Source organism: Zophobas morio, unplaced genomic scaffold, assembly GCF_036711695.1.
Source record: "Zophobas morio isolate AGI-343-1 ecotype UQ-CSIRO unplaced genomic scaffold, CSIRO_AGI_Zmor_V1 ptg000007l, whole genome shotgun sequence".
Taxonomy (NCBI): Eukaryota; Metazoa; Arthropoda; class Insecta; order Coleoptera; family Tenebrionidae; genus Zophobas; species Zophobas morio.
In genome coordinates, this window is record NW_026972112.1 from 217,107 (window position 1) to 233,800 (window position 16,694).

Sequence of the window (16,694 nt, forward strand, 5' to 3'; positions counted from 1 at the left end):
TCACGTCAGACGTATTGTCCTTGAACTTTGTATACAAATACTTAACACTGATTATCTTTGGAATGACTGTTGTTTAGTTTGTGATAGCTGCAATCAGTTATGCACTAGGTGATTTGATGAAACTATAAGTGTCTTTGTTGCGGTATAGACGTGAACAAACCGATTCTGGTTAATTAAGTAGTTAGAAATGTCTGATATCTTGGTCGAAATCCCTAATTCCCAGTTACCTGAGTTAGCCGCTTTGTACGAAAGTAGAGCGTCATGGGCTCCTCACATGTCTACTTTAGTCCACACTGGGATAAAGTGGAAAAGATCTGATAAGTATAAAGACTCTATAACCTTTTTGTCACCTAGAAACAGCTGGGAAGAAGATGGTACCCTTATAGTCTTAGTAAATGTACGACCCGTACTATCGCTATTCGCAGTTTTTAACATAAATTGTAGCTCTTCTGTCAAGACATTCACGTCTTCACTCTGGATGATCACTGCACGAATCTCTACCAAGGTCTTTCGAAAACCAAACGCATCACATACGAGAACAAAAGATCGTACTTTTACGCAGTCCACGAAAAATTCATCCCCACAGTGAAGAGGTGTCTACAAGAGAAAAATATAAAAATCGCGAAAGACATGCCATGTTTGCTTTATGGTCTTCCTCCGACACAGTTGGTCTTACAGTACGACTTTGACTAAAATTGGCACACCTATTGAAAGTACGTTTTCAGGTGCCCTTCCGACGTCTACGTCAAAAAAATCCAACCTTCCGATGCCAAACAAATCAACGACTTATGGCCACACCCGTTTTTCAATTCCGACAAGTACATTGCTGGTTTCATAGAGATAAATGGTGGCTATGGAGTTTTTCTGAAAAGTAGTGACCAGATGGTGGCTTGGGCTGTTAGACATGTCTTCGGTAACCCGACTGTGCTGCAAACTGAAGTAGCCCACAAAAGAAAAGGGTACGCCAGTTTGGTAATGAAAGCTTTTGCTAAAGAAATCGGGGAAGAAGGGTACTGGACTGTTGTTACTGTTCTTCCTGACAATAGAGCGGCGATAGACGCGTTCGAGAAGCTGGGTTTTGGAAAGATCGCTAGTTGCACGTTTATAGCTGTAGAATAAAATAGAATTTATTTTTTTTCAATTTTAACTTCTAGGGCGTTCTCATTATACATAAGTATTTCATATGAAGCGACGCTTTTCTCTGTATCCCTACTGTTAAAAAAAGTCAGCGCATTTTCGGTAAGGAAAGAACACACTTTTCCTATTTTGATGTCTCCTTCGGAACTGATGCGCCCTATGTATAACACGCCGCCGACTTCGTGTCCACCTATGATTGGGTGTTTGTCGATCATTTGTAGATGGAGGTGGGATGCGTTTGCTTGTGACCAGTAGAAGTTGCTTTGAGGTCCACAAAGAATCTGTAATGAGTGACTTACAGGCAAAGTGGTATCAACTCGGTGGTACTAACCTTCACGTACGACTTGACAGTTTTAATACCGTTAATAGGAGCGTAGACTTCTCGTACTCCGGGAAAAATTGCAGACACGATTAGTCCCTCATTGTGGACGTAGGCTTGCCCAATGTAAACGTTTTGGTTGTTGATGTCTTGACCTGCTACTACCGCGTCGTCGGGAATTGTTCCTGTGTACTCTCTCCAGTAGTAATCTACAAATAAGTTAGATTGTGTCGTGGTGGAGGTAGTACTTACCTTCTTCTAGACAAATCGAGAGTTGAATGACGACGAAAACAAGAAGGAACGTGGAAGAGAACATCTTTAGTCGACAATAGATTTGAGAAAACTACACTTTGTTGGTGTCTTGGATCTTAAAATGAGGTGCCTGGGAAATCCACCTATTAAATCTGCCAGGTAACATGTATAAGTGGTTGCCTATATTATCGAAGTCGAAACGGGAAAGCAAGGGAAAGAAGAGGATTAATCAGTGGCGTAAATAGCACCCCCGCAGACCCCGCAATGCGGGGGGGCGCAGCGTCAAAAGGGGCGCAGACCGTAACGTAACCGATATGTTTTATTAAAATGTGCAATTTTTAAAGAAGGGGTTTTTGTTGGAATTGAAAATGAGATCAGGTAAATTAATAGCTATTTAACGAACAAGTTTGTTAATAAAGGCAATTAATAATCGAGATATTTTAACCCGCGAGGAAGGAGTTTTTATATTTTTTCTTTTTCTCAATTTGAAATTTTTTAGTTTTTGGATTTTTCAATTTTTTTTGTTTTCAATTTGTCGTTTCTTCCATTTTTGATTTGCAGGTTTTCTAGTTTTCATTTTAGATATGTAATAATAATTATAATTTTTATTAGAGTTGTTCCCTTTTTCAATTTTTCGTTTTAGGAATTTTTTAATTTTTCGATCTTTAAATGTTAGTTTTTGGACTTACATTTTTCGATTTAATTCGTTCTTTGATTCATTAATTTTTTCTTGATTTTTAGTTTTTCAATGTTTCTATTTGCCGTTTCTTCAGTTCTACAGTTTTGTCAAACAACAAAATTGAATTACAATTTTTCGATTTCTTGATTTCTCGATTTTTAGTTTACTTAATTTTTCGATATTTCAGTTTTACAATTTTTCAATTTTTGCCTTTTTTAAATTTTCATTTTTACATTTCTCAATTTTTCTATTAATCAATGCTTTGATTTTTTGATTTTTCCTCTTTCCAATTTATTGATTTTTGAAGTTTTCGTTGTTCCAATTTTGGGATTTTTCTATATCTCCAATTTTTTAATTTAAAATTTTTCACTTTTTTGATATTTCGATTTTTAAAATTTCAGATTTTTCGAATTTTGAATATTTTGATTTATCGTTTTTTTTACGTTTAAATATGTATTTCAGTTTTAAATTTTCCGGTTTTTCGATTTCGGGCTATTTCGATTTCTCCATTTCTCGGATCTTTTGATGTCTCAATTTTTTAATTTCGATTTCTTGGCTTTTCCATTTTTCAATTTTTTATTTCTTCAAGTTTTTAGTCTTTTAAAATTTTTCCATTTTTCGATTTTATGTTTTGTTATGCTTCGATCTCCCGATTTTAACCTTTTTAACGTGTATTCCAATTTTTCGATTTTGGAATTTTCGATTTCTTACATCTCGATTTTTCGTTTTTTCGATTTTAAAATGTTTTTACTTTTCGTTCTTTTTTTCGATTTCTGGATTTTTCAAGTTTTCGATTTCTCAATTTTTCAGCATTTCAATTTTGAGAATGTCTATATATTTTCAGTGTTTCGATATTTTCATTTTTCAACTTTTTAAATTTTGATTTTTCGACTTTTGGGTTTTTCAATTTTTCGACTTTTCAGTTTTGAGATTTTTCAATTTGCCGATTTTTAGTTTTTCATTTCTTCAGTTTTTCGGTTTTTCAAGTTTTCGAATTTTTAAATTTAAAATTTTTCAATTTTTCGATTTTATTTTTTTTACGTTCCCATTTCCCGATTTTATTTTTTTTTAAATTTTTCAATCTTTAGTTTTTTTAAATTTTCATTTTTCCATTTCTCAATTTCTCGATTTTTCGACTTTTTAATTTTGTGTTTTTTTTTTAATGTTAAATTTTTCGTTATTGTGATTTTTCTATTTTTTAAATTTTAGATATTTAGATTTTTCGACATCTTGAATTCTCGATCTTTTTTCAGTTTGAATTCCTCGGTTTTTCGATTTTCCAAAATTTCGATTTTTCAATCTTTCGACTTTTCAGTTTTGAAAATTTTCGATTTCTCGATTTTTCAGTTTTTGATTTTCCAACTTTTGGATGTTTCAAAATTTAGAGTTTGCAAATTTCACGAGTTTTTAATTTCGTCAATTTTTCTATTTGCAATTTTTCGTGTGGGTTTTTAATTTTCTTTATTTTTTCAATTTTCGGCTTTCAATTTCCCGTTTCTTTAATTGTTCATTTGCAGTTTTTCCAGTTTTCATTTTAATTATGTAACACTCCTAATAATTATAATTTTTAAAGTTGTTCACTTTTTCAGTTTTTCGTTTTTGGAATTTTTCAATTTTTCGGTGTTTGAATGTCACAGTTTTTGGACTTTACGATTTTCAAGATTCTATAATTTTTCGATTTTACAATTTTTGGATTTTCTTCTTTCCCATTCTACGATTCATTAATTTTTTTTAGATTTTTAAGTTTCTCGGTTTTTAGTTTTTCATTGTTTCAATTTTTCATTTTTTCGAGTTTTTAACTTTTCGAATAAACAAACTCGAAAAATTTTAAAATAGAAAAATTGGAAAACTGAAAAAGTACAAAATGAAAGCTTCGAAAAATAAAAAAATTGGAAATCAAGAACTTAAAAAATCAAATATTGAAAATGTAAAAAATTTAATAAACAAAAAATTATAAAATCCAAAGAAACATTGAAAGAATAAAGGTAATGGAAAAATGATAAATTGTGATATAAAATCAAGAAAATGAAAATTACAAATTCGGGAATTGAAAATGAGATCAGGTAAATTAATAGCTATTTAACGAACAAGTTTGTTAATAAAGGCAATTAATAATCGAGATATTTCAACCCGCGAGGAAGCGGTTTTTATATTTTTTCTTTTTCTCAATTTGAAATTTTTTAGTTTTTGGATTTAAAAATTTTTTTGTTTTCAATTTTTCGTTTCTTCCATTTTTGATTTGCAGGTTTTCTAGTTTTCATTTTAGATATGTAATAATAATTATAATTTTTATTAGAGTTGTCAGCTTTTTCAATTTTTCGTTTTAGGAATTTTTTAATTTTTCGATTTTTAAATGTTAGTTTTTGGACTTACATTTTTCGATTTAATTCGTTCTTTGATTCATTAATTTTTTCTTGATTTTTAGTTTTTCAATGTTTCTATTTGCCTTCAGTTCTACAGTTTTGTCAAATAAATGTTATATAAATTAAAAAAAAGTAACTGTGTACCTATGGTTCATGAATCCGTGTTGAATTTTTATCTTCGACATCGAAATTTTTGTGGAAAAATAAAACAAAATTGAATTACAATTTTTCGATTTCTTGATTTCTCGATTTTTAGTTTGCTTAATTTTTCGATATTTCAGTTTTACAATTTTTCAATTTTTGCCTTTTTTAAATTTTCATTTTTACATTTCTCAATTTTTCTATTAATCAATTCTTTGATTTTTCCTCTTTCCAATTTATTGATTTTTGAAGTTTTCGTTGTTCCAATTTTGGGATTTTTCAATATCTCCAATTTTTTAATTTAAAATTTTTCACTTTTTTGATATTTCGATTTTTAAAATTTCTGATTTTTCGAATTTTGAATATTTTGATTTATCGTTTTTTTTTACGTTTAAATATGTATTTCAGTTTTAAATTTTCCGGTTTTTCGATTTCGGGCTATTTCGATTTCTCCATTTCTCGGATCTTTTGATGTCTCAATTTTTTAATTTCGATATCTCGGCTTTTCCATTTTTCAATTTTTTATTTCTTCAAGTTTTTAGACTTTTAAAATTCTCCATTTTTCGATTTTATGTTTTGTTATGCTTCGATCTCCCGATTTTAACCTTTTTAACGTGTATTCCAATTTTTCGATTTTGGAATTTTCGATTTCTTACATGTCGATTTTTCGTTTTTTCGATTTTAAAATGTTTTTACTTTTCGTTCTTTTTTTCGATTTCTGGATTTTTCAAGTTTTCGATTTCTCAATTTTTGAACATTTCAATTTTGAGAATGTCTATATATTTCCAGTGTTTTTATATTTTCATTTTTCAACTTTTTAAATTTTGATTTTTCGACTTTTGGGTTTTTCAATTTTTCGACTTTTCAGTTTTGAGATTTTTCAATTTGCCGATTTTTTAGTTTTTCATTTCTTCAGTTTTTCGGTTTTTCAAGTTTTCGAATTTTTAAATTTAAAATTTTTCAATTTTTCGATTTTATTTTTTTTACGTTCCCATTTCCCGATTTTAATTTTTTTATGCTTTTCAATCTTTAGTTTTTCTAAATTTTCATTTTTCCATTTCTCAATTTCTCGATTTTTCGACTTTTTAATTTTGTGTTTTTTTAATGTTAAATTTTTCGTTATTGTAATTTTTCTATTTTTTAAATTTTAGATATTTAGATTTTTCAACATCTTGAATTCTCGATGTTTTTTCATTTTGAATTCCTCGGTTTTTCGATTTTCCAAAATTTCGATTTTTCAATCTTTCGACTTTTCAGTTTTGAAAATTTTCGATTTCTCGATTTTTCAGTTTTTGATTTTCCAACTTTTGGATCTTTCAAATTTTAGAGTTTGCAAATTTCACGAGTTTTCAGTTTGTAATTTCGTCAATTTTTCTATTTGCAATTTTTCGTGTGGGTTTTTAATTTTCTTTATTTTTTCAATTTTCGGCTTTCAATTTCCCGTTTCTTTAATTTTTCATTTGCAGTTTTTCCAGTTTTCATTTTAATTATGTAACACTCCTAATAATTATAATTTTTAAAGTTGTTCACTTTTTCAGTTTTTCGTTTTTGGAATTTTTCAATTTTTCGGTGTTTGAATGTCACAGTTTTTGGACTTTACAATTTTCAAGATTCTATAATTTTTCGATTTTACAATTTTTGGATTTTCTTCTTTCCCATTCTACGATTCATTAATTTTTTTTAGATTTTTAAGTTTCTCGGTTTTTAGTTTTTCATTGTTTCAATTTTTCATTTTTTCGAGTTTTTAACTTTTCGAATAAACAAAATCGAAAAATTTTAAAATAGAAAAATTGTAAAACTGAAAAAGTACAAAATGAAAGCTTCGAAAAATAAAAAAATTGGAAATCAAGAACTTAAAAAATCAAAGATTGAAAATGTAAATAATTGAATAAACAAAAAATTATAAAATCCAAAGAAACATTGAAAGAATAAAGGTAATGGAAAAATGAAAAATTGTGATATAAAATCAAGAAAATGAAAATTACAAATTCGGGAAAATGAAAATATCGAAAATCTGAAAAATATAGAAATTGAAAAATTCCCAAAATTGCGATGTTGAAAAATTGAGATAGCCAAAAATTTAAAAATCGAGAAATCGAAAAATTCCAAAAATGGAAAAATTGAAACACATTAAAAAATAAAAATCGGGAAATCGAAACATAAAGATTATAAAAGCGAAAAATGGAAAATTTAAAAAATCAAAAAATTAAAATATATACTAGAAAAATCGAAAATTTTGAAAATCGAAAAACCAAGAAATCGAAATCGAAAACTTGAGATTTCAGAAGATCGAGAAATCGAAATAGGCCGAAATCGGAAAATTCAAAATTGAAATATTTACTTAAAAAAAGATAAACGGAAAAATCGAAAAACTAAAAAAACCTAAATATGAGAGTCAGAAAATTCCAAAAATCGAAAAATTGAAATACAGAATAAAAAATTTAAAAAATCCAAGTTAAAAAATCGTAAAAACAAATTCCATTCGATTTTCCGTTTTATCGATTTTGCAATTTTTTGTTTTTTAAATTTTTTCCAATTTTTTAATTTTCCGATTTTTCAATTTTTCGAATTTTCTACTTTCCGAATAAACAGAATGGAAAAGCTATAAAATAGAAAAATTGTAAAATTGAAAACTCAAAATGAAAAAACGAATGAAATTGAAGAAACGGAAAATTCAAAAATCGAAAGATTAAAAATTGAGAAACTTAAAGATCGAAAAATTGCGGTCGAAAACACGAAAATTATTGTAAAATCTAAATATGTATTGAAATTTGGAAAATCGAGGAATTGAAAATGTGAAAAATTGAATAAACGAAAAATTGTGATATAAAATCCAGAAAATGAAAATTAAAAAATCGGGTAAATGATATAAAAAAATTGAAGAAAAAAGGAAATGTTGAATAGTACAGACGAAGAATTGGTGGAGGCAGCATCAAAGTTGGCAAATAAATACGAAGAAGATATTTCTGGTGCAATCTGTGGGCAAATCGTTAGTTTTAAAAACATTGTTGTTGGTGAAATTAAATTATTCAGCAAAAAATAACTAAAATTACAGATATTGCTAAGTTTTTGTTTATGGACAATAATTTTTTAACGAGTAGTTTACCAGATATTTGCGCTGCGTTACTTCTATTTTTAACACTTCCAGTGACTTCTTTATCGGCAGAAAGATCTTTTTCTAAATTAAAATTAATTAAATCATATTTGGGAAGCACGATAAGTCAAACACGATTAACCAACTTAGCTGTGTTGAGCATTGAGTGTGATCGATCCCAAAAATTAGATCTCGACAACGCGAATTTATGAACTCTCGACAACGTCGAATGAAGCCAGTATAATCAATTAACAATTTTTAAAAATTATCATGTCTATAAATTATTATTATTTGTAAATCTGTGTTATTCGGCGCCACTACTGGTAAACCAGTAATTTCATGTTAATTTTATATTACTTTTTAAATTTGGTGTATGGGGGCGCTTACTATAAACTGCGGGGGGGCGCAGTGGAAGCTAGCTACGCCACTGAGATTAATAAAGCACTTATGTTTGTCCTTTTAAGATTTATCCTTGCTGTTAATATTTACAAGAACTTCAAATTCGTTCGCCACTTCGGATTCTAGCTGCTCGTTCACGCAGTAGAAATAACTCGACCCATTCATCCCAGCTTCCAGAATTTTCCCTATGCAAGTCCCTTGGTTGGGTAAAATTCGTCCCACGAAGTAAGTTCCCCATCCATCTTCGTGGCCACCAACAACCGGGTGTTTGTTAATCAAGTCCACGTGAAGAGAACTAGATGTTGTTGAGTGCCACTCGAAATTGCCAGATGGACCACACAGAATCTAGAATAACACACATTTACTATCTTACAATACATAACCTTGGACCCTTAACCTACTTTGATGTGTTTTCTTGCAAACTGAACACCCTTAATTTCCGCAAATACACCCGTAGTGGCTGGATCTATCTTCACAGGGACTAGACCTTCCCTACTAATGTAAACCTGTCCCACGTACACACTTTTCCCATCGACGTTTCGTCGGCCAACGATTGCATCTTCGGGAATTGTTTCGTTGTAGTCTCGCCAATAGTAGTCTACAAATTACTATTGATTGTAATGTTAACACTAGAAAAAAATACCTTTGTGTGCAGCGATGTATACAGAGGAAAATATCGCGAAATAGAACGTAGTTTTAAACATGTTTGTTCGCAATCTGAACTAAAACAAAATTATCGTCTACGGCGTGCAATAATTTGTTGTCTGTATCATCACTATTTTTGTTTGGGTGTTTGCAACAACAAGTTTTCAGTTATTCGTTTCTTAACGATTTTGTTGATTATTTGAATTCGTGCCAATCAAAATAATTAATAAATAAGTGTTCCTTTTATTTAAAGACGGAAACGGGAGACCTATTTTCCATGTTCTAGGATATACATTCGTCATAGAAAAAACACCAAATTTATTCGCATTTTTATTACATCAGTTTTTAGACCAGAATCTTGTACGAGCTTTTCCTCCAAAACCGGCCATATTTGTTCACACAGTGTAACCGAGGCTCGTCATCCGCATCCACTACTTCTAAGACGTGCCCTATGCACATGGTTTTGTTCTCGTAAGCCGCCCCAATCCAATAATTTTTCTCTCCTTCTGCGTCTTCGTTTCCACCAACGACTGGTTGCCTATTGTTCAAATCTTCCACAATAGTGGACGAATTTGTTTGTAACCAGCCAAAATTATCGAGCTTTCCACACAATATCTAAGACAACATTAGTGACCTTTTTGACTTTTTCAACTTACTTGAATGTATTCTTTAGCGAATTTTGCTTGGAATAATGCCGCGTAAACTCCTTTAATGCCTGGGTTTATTTGCACGGGGAGCAGGCCTTCACCTCTGAAGTAAACTTGGCCTATGTAGACATCCCGTCCGTCTGCGTCTCGTCCGGCGAGAAGAGCATCATCAGGGATGGCTCCGTCGTAGTCGCGCCAGTAGTAATCTGAAAACCTACTTTCAGTTGCACTATTTCCAAAAATAACTCAAGCTTGCCCTTGCTTGCTTGTACTGCAGTAACCATGAACAAAAACAACATCTTGTTTAGTGGTTTTCTCACTACTAACATTATCTGGGTTTCGTGTTTAATGTAAACATCTCTGATAAATTGATTTTGGGTGGTGGAATAGCAAACGACAGTAGTCTATTTTATTTATTTATTTATTTATTTATTTATTTGAGTTTTTAGCGTTACAGGACTCAGTCCTTCTCCTTTCTATTCGTCGTCACAAGAACTTCGTAGTCTTTTAGCGTCTTAATTTCAACGTCACTGATAAATCCTCTAGTATTATTCCTACAAAAGAAGGCACTTTTTCGCTCAATCCCATTTTCCGGAACTGTCCCTATGCAAGTCCCGTATTTAGAACTGATTCGTCCCCCCACCCGTCCTCGTGGCCACCTATCACTGGATGTTTGTTTATTAAGTCCGCGTGAAGGGTGGACGTCGTTGTTTCAATCCAGTTGAAATTCTGAGCAGAGCCGCACAAGATCTACAACAACAGAAAAATCAAAAAATACGTATCTGAACACCAGTACAGTTTTCTTACTTTGATGTTTTTTGTAATATGATGTAGAACCAAATTCATATACACGTAGACGTCCTTATGATCTGCATATATTTCTGCAGGAATTAAGCCCTCTCTGCTGAGATAGACTTGCCCTATGTATTCATTTGTGACTTCTTCGTCTTGACCACCAATTAAGGGGACTCGCGGTATAATATTTTTTTGGTTTTTTGTATGAAAAAATGATATTAATATAGATGTATCATACATCAAACTGCAGCTTTTTTCATATTCTAGAGCGCAGAGACCAGTTCAATCAACTAAAAAAATATGGCTGAGAAATATCGTAAAAAAAGCACCATTGTATGTTTTCTTTTCAAGTTTTTTGAGTCATTACCATCATAGAATCGCTTGAAAATTCGCGCATGGATAAAACAGAACTTTTTACAGGGCGCAGAGTCATTAAATGTTTGTTAGTGGTACAATTTGTTTAAATAATAATGTGTTTATTAAAATCAAAATACACCACAAATTAATGCAAAATACGTCGAATAATTTTAACAGGAATATGAGAAGAAAATTAATGATCTATTGGTTAGCAGAGTTTTTAACAAAAACTAACAATTATTGAAAAAAATGGGTATCAATTCGACAGAATTTGAGCAGTTAGTTCAGTACTTTGCCGATAGGAGCGCCACTAGCTAATAAGAGTTAATAAGCTAATTGTTAGAGTTCTCGGCTGATTTTTCTAATTTATGGCAAGGAACTCAGTTTTATAACAAGCCGCTAGAACCGGCCGTAGTAATCTATTGTTAAGAAAATTAACTTTTACGCAATGAGGTACTATCATAAAACCGAATTAAAACTGGGCAACTACAATATTTTTACTCCACTCAGGATCCTGAATTCAATACACGTGATTACTAAAAATTCATTGTAATATTATTGTTAATATATATTTTGCTTTGTTAATTAATAAAACTAATTAACATATTTATAATAATAATAAAAAATATATAAAATACAGCTTTTGTTTAACACGTATAAGTAGCTAAATGTATCTACTACTTATCCTAGAAAGGAGGTGTTTTAAAAAAGCCCTACGCCCAGTAACTTCTCCCTTCATTGTTTACTCGAAAAAAGTGCTCGTATAAATTTTATTTATTTTTAAAAAATCTCTCGCAAAGGCAGGTTCCTCTTTCTTCTTGAATTAATTATTTCGGGCAATAATGCGCCAAAGTAAAATCTGCCAAGTTTATCTGCCATCTTTTTACATATATTTCTTCGTCTTTATAAATTTTTTCTATATTTATTCCTTTGGGTGTCCATATACAACAAAATACACTTGTGAAATACCCGTAACAAGCATTTGTCCCTGGACTTGAAAGTAGTAATCATGATTTTTTTTTTAGTTTCAATTCTCTGTCTGTCAATGTACAAAATTTGATTATTTTTTTTTAACCGCTTCTTCGTGAGACAAATCTTGCGATTTTGAAGGGCATTTAATTTCGACTAATGCACTCCTATCCTCTAGAACCCTGTCTGGACTAGCAGCCAAGTAAGGAAATTGTTTTGAAATAAACAAGCCACACCGTTCAGTTTTTATATTTTTATTTATTTCAAAACACTTGACAGCTTTTTTCTCACTTTGCTCACTTTGCTGTCCATAGTATGTATGACCTCTAAATGTACTGTACAACAGAGACTCCACAGTTTTAGCTATTGCTGTAGTCGGTCTATTGTAAATACGTCCAAAATTTGAAGCCGTAACCCTAATTTCTCTTTCTTTTGCCCAAATGTGCCTGTTGCCTAGTGTCTATTTCAATTTGGTCTAAATTCAAAGATAATTTTCTCAAAAGAACCTCTTTGGCTATCACAAATGTTTCTACATCCATGCCAGGGTTTTCTAAAAAATATTTAAACCATAATCGCAGTCAGGACCAGCATACGTAAATTTTTTTACGACATATTTTTTTACGAATACTTTGTCTAAGACGAGCTTGTTTTATAGACGAACAATATTTTTTTGTTATTAAACCAGGACCGTTTTAATCACGATATATTTACTTATCACCTCTAAAAATGATGACGTCACCTCAAAATTTTGCTGAATAAATCCTATCTAAATTGTATAAAATATGATGAGTCTCTTCTTGTGATTTATCATTCCATTCATGTTTTTTGGATTTGTATATACAGGATGACCCCAAAAATTAATGAATGCGTAAATTTATTTTATTGATTTAATCAAGAACTACAGAACCCAATGCTTTGACATCTTGCAAATGTTTTAAGGTTATAAAGAGCATAATAAATTTTTAGTCAAAACATATTTGCTTATCCCTCCAAAAAATTGATGACGTCAGCTCAAAAGTTTGCAGTATAATCCTATTTAAAATTTACAAAATATGATAAGTCTCTTCTTGTAATCTATCATTCCATTTATATTTTTTGGATTCGGATATACAGGGTGACTAAAAAAATTTAATGAATGCGCAAATTTATTTTATTGATTTAAACAGGAACTACAAAACCGAATGCTTTGAAATCTAATGTGAAAAAAAAACATTTTGCCTTTTTGTTTGGATATGTGTAGACTTCTTTTACAACATGAAACTTTAAATACGTTACTATTTTAACCATGTTTTAAGTTTCTTGTTGTGAAAAGATGGCTATGTATATTAAGAAAAAAGAAAAGGCAAAATATATATACATTCTTTGTCCTTTTTGTCCTTCGTCCTTCGTCCTCCCTTCTCGATCTCTCGGTTTCCCGATTTTTCAATTTCTCGATATTTTAATTTTTCGATTTTTAAAGTTTATAATTTTAGATTTCTCAATTTTTCAAATTTTTGATATTGTGTTTTCTCGGTTATTAAATTTTTCGATATTTTAATTTTTCAGTTTTTAAAGTTTTAGGTTTTTAGATTTCTCACTATCTCGACTTTTCGATTTTTCAGTTTCATGATTTTTCAATTGGTCGAATTTTTAAATTTTAGATTTTTTGTTCTCGATCATTCAATTTTCTGAGTTTTCAGGCTTAGATTTTTTTTGTTGTTCAATTCTTGGATTTTTAAAGTTTTTGTTTTTTAAATTTTCCTATTTATCAACTTACTGGGATTTCAATGTTTTGATTTTTTGATTGTTCAATTTCCCGATTTTTTGAATTTTTAGTTTTTGATACGATTTTTTTTTCAAAAATTTTCAGTTTTTCAATTTATTAACTTTACGTATTTCAGTTTTATGATTTTGAAATTTTTTTATTTTTCAGTTTTCAATTTTTGACGTTTCTAAATTTTCCGATTTTTCAATTTTTCGATTAACTGATTTTTTGATTTTCCCATTTCTCAATTACTTGATTTTTCAATTCTTTCTTCAATTGTGATTTTTCCATTTTTCGATTTCTGGATTTTTCAATGTTTCAGTTTTGGATTTTTTCACTTTTCCCATTCTTCAATTTTCTTTCCATTTTTCTGTTTTTCGAGATTTCAGTTTTGAATTTTTTCACTTTTTCGATTTTTCAATTTTCCTTCTGTTTTTCAGTTTTTCAGTATTTCAGTTCTGAGATTTTGCAATGTTTCGGTTCTTCAATTTTTCCATTTTTTGATGTTTCGATTTCTCGGTTTTTCAATTTTTCGATAGGTATTTTAATTTTTCAATTTTTAAGTTCTAGATTTTCCGTTAATTTTTTTGTTTTCCTTGATGTTTTGATTTCTCGATTATTCGATTTTTCAAGTTCTCGGTTTAGATTTTTTGGTTTTCCAATTCTTCGATTTTTAAATTGTTTAATTTTTAGATTGTTCAGTTTCTCGATTTGTAGATTTTTGAATTTTTCAGTTTACCGATTTTTTTCGTTTAAAATGTTTCAATTTTTCAATTATTAAGTTTTCGATTTTTCAATTCTAGGTGTATTTTGAAAACGGTATTAATAATACATTTTTGCACTCATGATCTTTTTTGATGGCTTTCGTGCATTCACCAGGGTGCGGGAGTTCGAACTTCCCGCACACGTGCATTTTAACTTCCCGTTGCCATGGTAATCTTAAAATACTCGCGTAGTGTCAACATTGTGATGTGTTGACGGCGCCATTGTTTATAAATAACTCACAGTTAATTTCTTCAGTTTAAAGGTTTATTCGTTGCAAAAAATATTGTACACAACACGTTCGTGAGCCTGCTTCCCGCATTCACGCAAATGCGGCACTCCCTTCGGTCGTGCCGCAAACAAGCGTTCATGCGGGAAGCAGGCTATCCCGAACTAGTTGTGTAATAGTAATTTACACAACTAGTTCGGGATAGCCTGCTTCCCGCATGAACGCTTGTTTGCGGCACGACCGAAGGGAGTGCCGCATTTGCGTGAATGCGGGAAGCAGGCTCACGAACGTGTTGTGTACAATATTTTTTGCAACGAATAAACCTTTAAACTCAAGAAATTAACTGTGAGTTATTTATAAACAATGGCGCCGTCAACACATCACAATGTTGACACTATGCGAGTATTTTAAGGTTACCATGGCAACGGGAAGTTAAAATGCACGTGTGCGGGAAGTTCGAACTCCCGCACCCTGGTGAATGCACGAAAGCCATCAAAAAAGATCATGAGTGCAAAAATTACTATTAGGTGATTAAACTAGTAGACGGGCTTGATAAGTCTTGTTTGCTCTACAGTGTCTAAATTGTGTTTGAATAATATAAAAATTATCTCGAATATTAAAATTAATATGTCAAAATAATACGAGAAATGATTATTCTGTGCTGAAGGTATGTTGTGGGCCGCCTGTCATAAATTATCATTATTCTGCATTATCGGCGTACGATGCTTTTATGACCCACATTCTGTAGTCGTCTATTCCAGCGCGTCAGGTAGATTTTAAGAAGAATTGCTGGTTGCGTTTAAGGCAACAAATGGCGCCCAATTCAAACTTGTCTCTCGTCTAGCGTTCCCCCTTAAGGCATCTTGCGGAAGAGTTCCGTTGTAGTCGCGCCAATAGTAGCCTAAAATTTTATTTTCAGTTATAAGTTCACACTAAAAATATAGCTGACCTTTGTGGGCATGAACTGAGAGAGTGGTTGTCAAGAGGAAAACTGTCAAAGAGTGCAACATGTTGTTTACTGTTGTTTGGTTGAAATCAGTCGCTTCTGTGAACGTAATAGACGTCGTGTTTTGGTCGTAGGGGTCACCATTTTGATAATTTTTTTCATTGCAAGGTTAAAGTCATCACTATACGTGTTATTTTGTCAATTCAAGGAACAAGATAAGAAATTGGGACGTTGTTTGTCGTTGTACATGTTAGTTCTACCAGGAATCTCAACATAACAACTTAAATAAAACAACTAGCTTCTAACTTATCTGATTAAATTATAATTGAAAATAATACACAGAGGACACAAGAAAAAATATGTGGTAAAGTCAAACTTAGACTACTTTCTGAACCGCTCCCATCTTTAGGTTTAGGAGGAATTTGTTTGTTTACAAGAACTTCGTACGAATTAGATTTTAGTTGATTTTTGTCCCTATCCACAGCGTAAAAGACGGACATACCACCACCCCCGTGTTCAAGAACTTTTCCAATACAGTATCCATCGTTGCAACCAATCCTTCCAACAAAATAATCCCCCCATCCGTCCTCATGCCCACCGACTACCAGCTGTTTCGTCTTTAATTCTGTATGGAGCTGTGTGAAATTTGTGTCCATCCAGTAAAAATTTTCGGGAGGGCCACACAAAATCTGGAAAAAAGCAATTTTTAGTAAAACTGCTCAAGTATTCTTTTCCTACGTACTTTAATGTTGTCGTCTAAGACTTGAGTGCCTTGCATTTCTCCATACACTTCGCTTCGATCTGGGTCTATCTGCACAATTGCTATACCTTCATCTTTGATATAGGCTTGACCTATGTAGATGTTTTTATAGTCCCTGTCGCGACCACCGGGTAGTGCATCTTCAGGGATGTGTCCGTCGTAGTCGCGCCAGTAGTAGTCTGCAAAGCACTTTCAGTGGTGATAGTGTTAAAAAAATTGTTACCTTTTTTTGAATTGATTAGAGCTTGAGTGGAAGCAAACAAAATTAAAGACAACACAAGTGTCGACATCGTTTTGGTGTTCAAATACACTACGTGTTCATCATCACACTTTCTTATATAGATAGTTGCCAAAAACAGCTTTCGTTATAACCTCTTCGATAAACTTATTATTGATATTGTGTGATGGGTTGATTAATTATGTTTATGTAGATAGCGACTAATTGAAAATAGTTGC

General features: G+C 31.4%; 4 protein-coding genes across 6 annotated transcripts; 1 reads left to right on the forward strand and 3 right to left on the reverse strand.

Moving 5' to 3' along the window:
* The first annotated feature begins 61 nt into the window (after nt 1-61).
* On the forward strand, nt 62-1,188 carry LOC135124154 (uncharacterized). Its single transcript, XM_064049028.1, has 3 exons — nt 62-397; nt 445-677; nt 726-1,188. Exons 1-3 carry the CDS (start codon nt 188-190, stop codon nt 1,117-1,119), a joined length of 837 nt encoding a protein of 278 aa, XP_063905098.1. The 5' UTR covers nt 62-187; the 3' UTR covers nt 1,120-1,188.
* LOC135124155 (uncharacterized) lies at nt 1,112-15,572 on the reverse strand. Of its 2 annotated transcripts, XM_064049029.1 has the most exons (4): nt 15,482-15,523; nt 1,709-1,860; nt 1,469-1,665; nt 1,112-1,418 (listed from the first exon to the last, which is right to left on the reverse strand). In XM_064049029.1, the coding sequence occupies exons 2-4, from the start codon at nt 1,770-1,772 to the stop codon at nt 1,128-1,130; spliced, it is 552 nt and encodes a 183-aa protein (XP_063905099.1). In that variant the 5' UTR covers nt 1,773-1,860; nt 15,482-15,523; the 3' UTR covers nt 1,112-1,127. The 2 variants fall into 2 exon arrangements, 1 of the variants encoding a protein (XP_063905099.1); XR_010279765.1 differs by lacking the exons at nt 1,112-1,418; nt 1,469-1,665; nt 1,709-1,860 and adding an exon at nt 15,047-15,433 and having other exon boundaries at nt 15,482-15,572.
* Nucleotides 8,431-9,988, reverse strand: LOC135123935 (uncharacterized). Of its 2 annotated transcripts, XR_010279721.1 has the most exons (5): nt 9,933-9,988; nt 9,686-9,882; nt 9,028-9,644; nt 8,786-8,982; nt 8,431-8,729 (listed from the first exon to the last, which is right to left on the reverse strand). XR_010279721.1 is itself a non-coding variant. In XM_064048798.1 (3 exons), the coding sequence occupies exons 1-3, from the start codon at nt 9,086-9,088 to the stop codon at nt 8,445-8,447; spliced, it is 543 nt and encodes a 180-aa protein (XP_063904868.1). In that variant the 5' UTR covers nt 9,089-9,227; the 3' UTR covers nt 8,431-8,444. The 2 variants fall into 2 exon arrangements, 1 of the variants encoding a protein (XP_063904868.1); XM_064048798.1 differs by lacking the exons at nt 9,686-9,882; nt 9,933-9,988 and having other exon boundaries at nt 9,028-9,227.
* A 205-nt stretch (nt 15,573-15,777) lies between the features above and the next one.
* LOC135123936 (uncharacterized) lies at nt 15,778-16,589 on the reverse strand. The gene is made up of 3 exons (XM_064048799.1): nt 16,462-16,589; nt 16,221-16,417; nt 15,778-16,167 (listed from the first exon to the last, which is right to left on the reverse strand). Exons 1-3 carry the CDS (start codon nt 16,526-16,528, stop codon nt 15,793-15,795), a joined length of 639 nt encoding a protein of 212 aa, XP_063904869.1. The 5' UTR covers nt 16,529-16,589; the 3' UTR covers nt 15,778-15,792.
* Nucleotides 16,590-16,694: the final 105 nt, after the last annotated feature.

Excerpts from the sequence above, each read along its gene's own strand:
- LOC135124154 (XM_064049028.1), top strand. The coding sequence starts at position 188 with ATGTCTGATATCTTGGTCGAAATCCCTAATTCCCAGTTACCTGAGTTA. Across the intron at positions 398-444 it reads CCCTTATAGTCTTAGTAAAT|CTCTTCTGTCAAGACATTCA; the intron begins GTACGACCCGTA and ends CATAAATTGTAG. Across the intron at positions 678-725 it reads CCGACACAGTTGGTCTTACA|GTGCCCTTCCGACGTCTACG; the intron begins GTACGACTTTGA and ends GTACGTTTTCAG.
- LOC135123935 (XM_064048798.1), bottom strand. The coding sequence starts at position 9,088 with ATGTTTAAAACTACGTTCTATTTCGCGATATTTTCCTCTGTATACATC. Across the intron at positions 8,983-9,027 it reads ATACATCGCTGCACACAAAG|ACTACTATTGGCGAGACTAC; the intron begins GTATTTTTTTCT and ends AGTAATTTGTAG. Across the intron at positions 8,730-8,785 it reads TTGCAAGAAAACACATCAAA|ATTCTGTGTGGTCCATCTGG; the intron begins GTAGGTTAAGGG and ends GTGTTATTCTAG.
- LOC135123936 (XM_064048799.1), bottom strand. The coding sequence starts at position 16,528 with ATGTCGACACTTGTGTTGTCTTTAATTTTGTTTGCTTCCACTCAAGCT. Across the intron at positions 16,418-16,461 it reads TCTAATCAATTCAAAAAAAG|ACTACTACTGGCGCGACTAC; the intron begins GTAACAATTTTT and ends AGTGCTTTGCAG. Across the intron at positions 16,168-16,220 it reads TCTTAGACGACAACATTAAA|ATTTTGTGTGGCCCTCCCGA; the intron begins GTACGTAGGAAA and ends GCTTTTTTCCAG.
- LOC135124155 (XM_064049029.1), bottom strand. The coding sequence starts at position 1,772 with ATGTTCTCTTCCACGTTCCTTCTTGTTTTCGTCGTCATTCAACTCTCG. Across the intron at positions 1,666-1,708 it reads CTCGATTTGTCTAGAAGAAG|ATTACTACTGGAGAGAGTAC; the intron begins GTAAGTACTACC and ends ACTTATTTGTAG. Across the intron at positions 1,419-1,468 it reads CTGTCAAGTCGTACGTGAAG|ATTCTTTGTGGACCTCAAAG; the intron begins GTTAGTACCACC and ends CACTCATTACAG.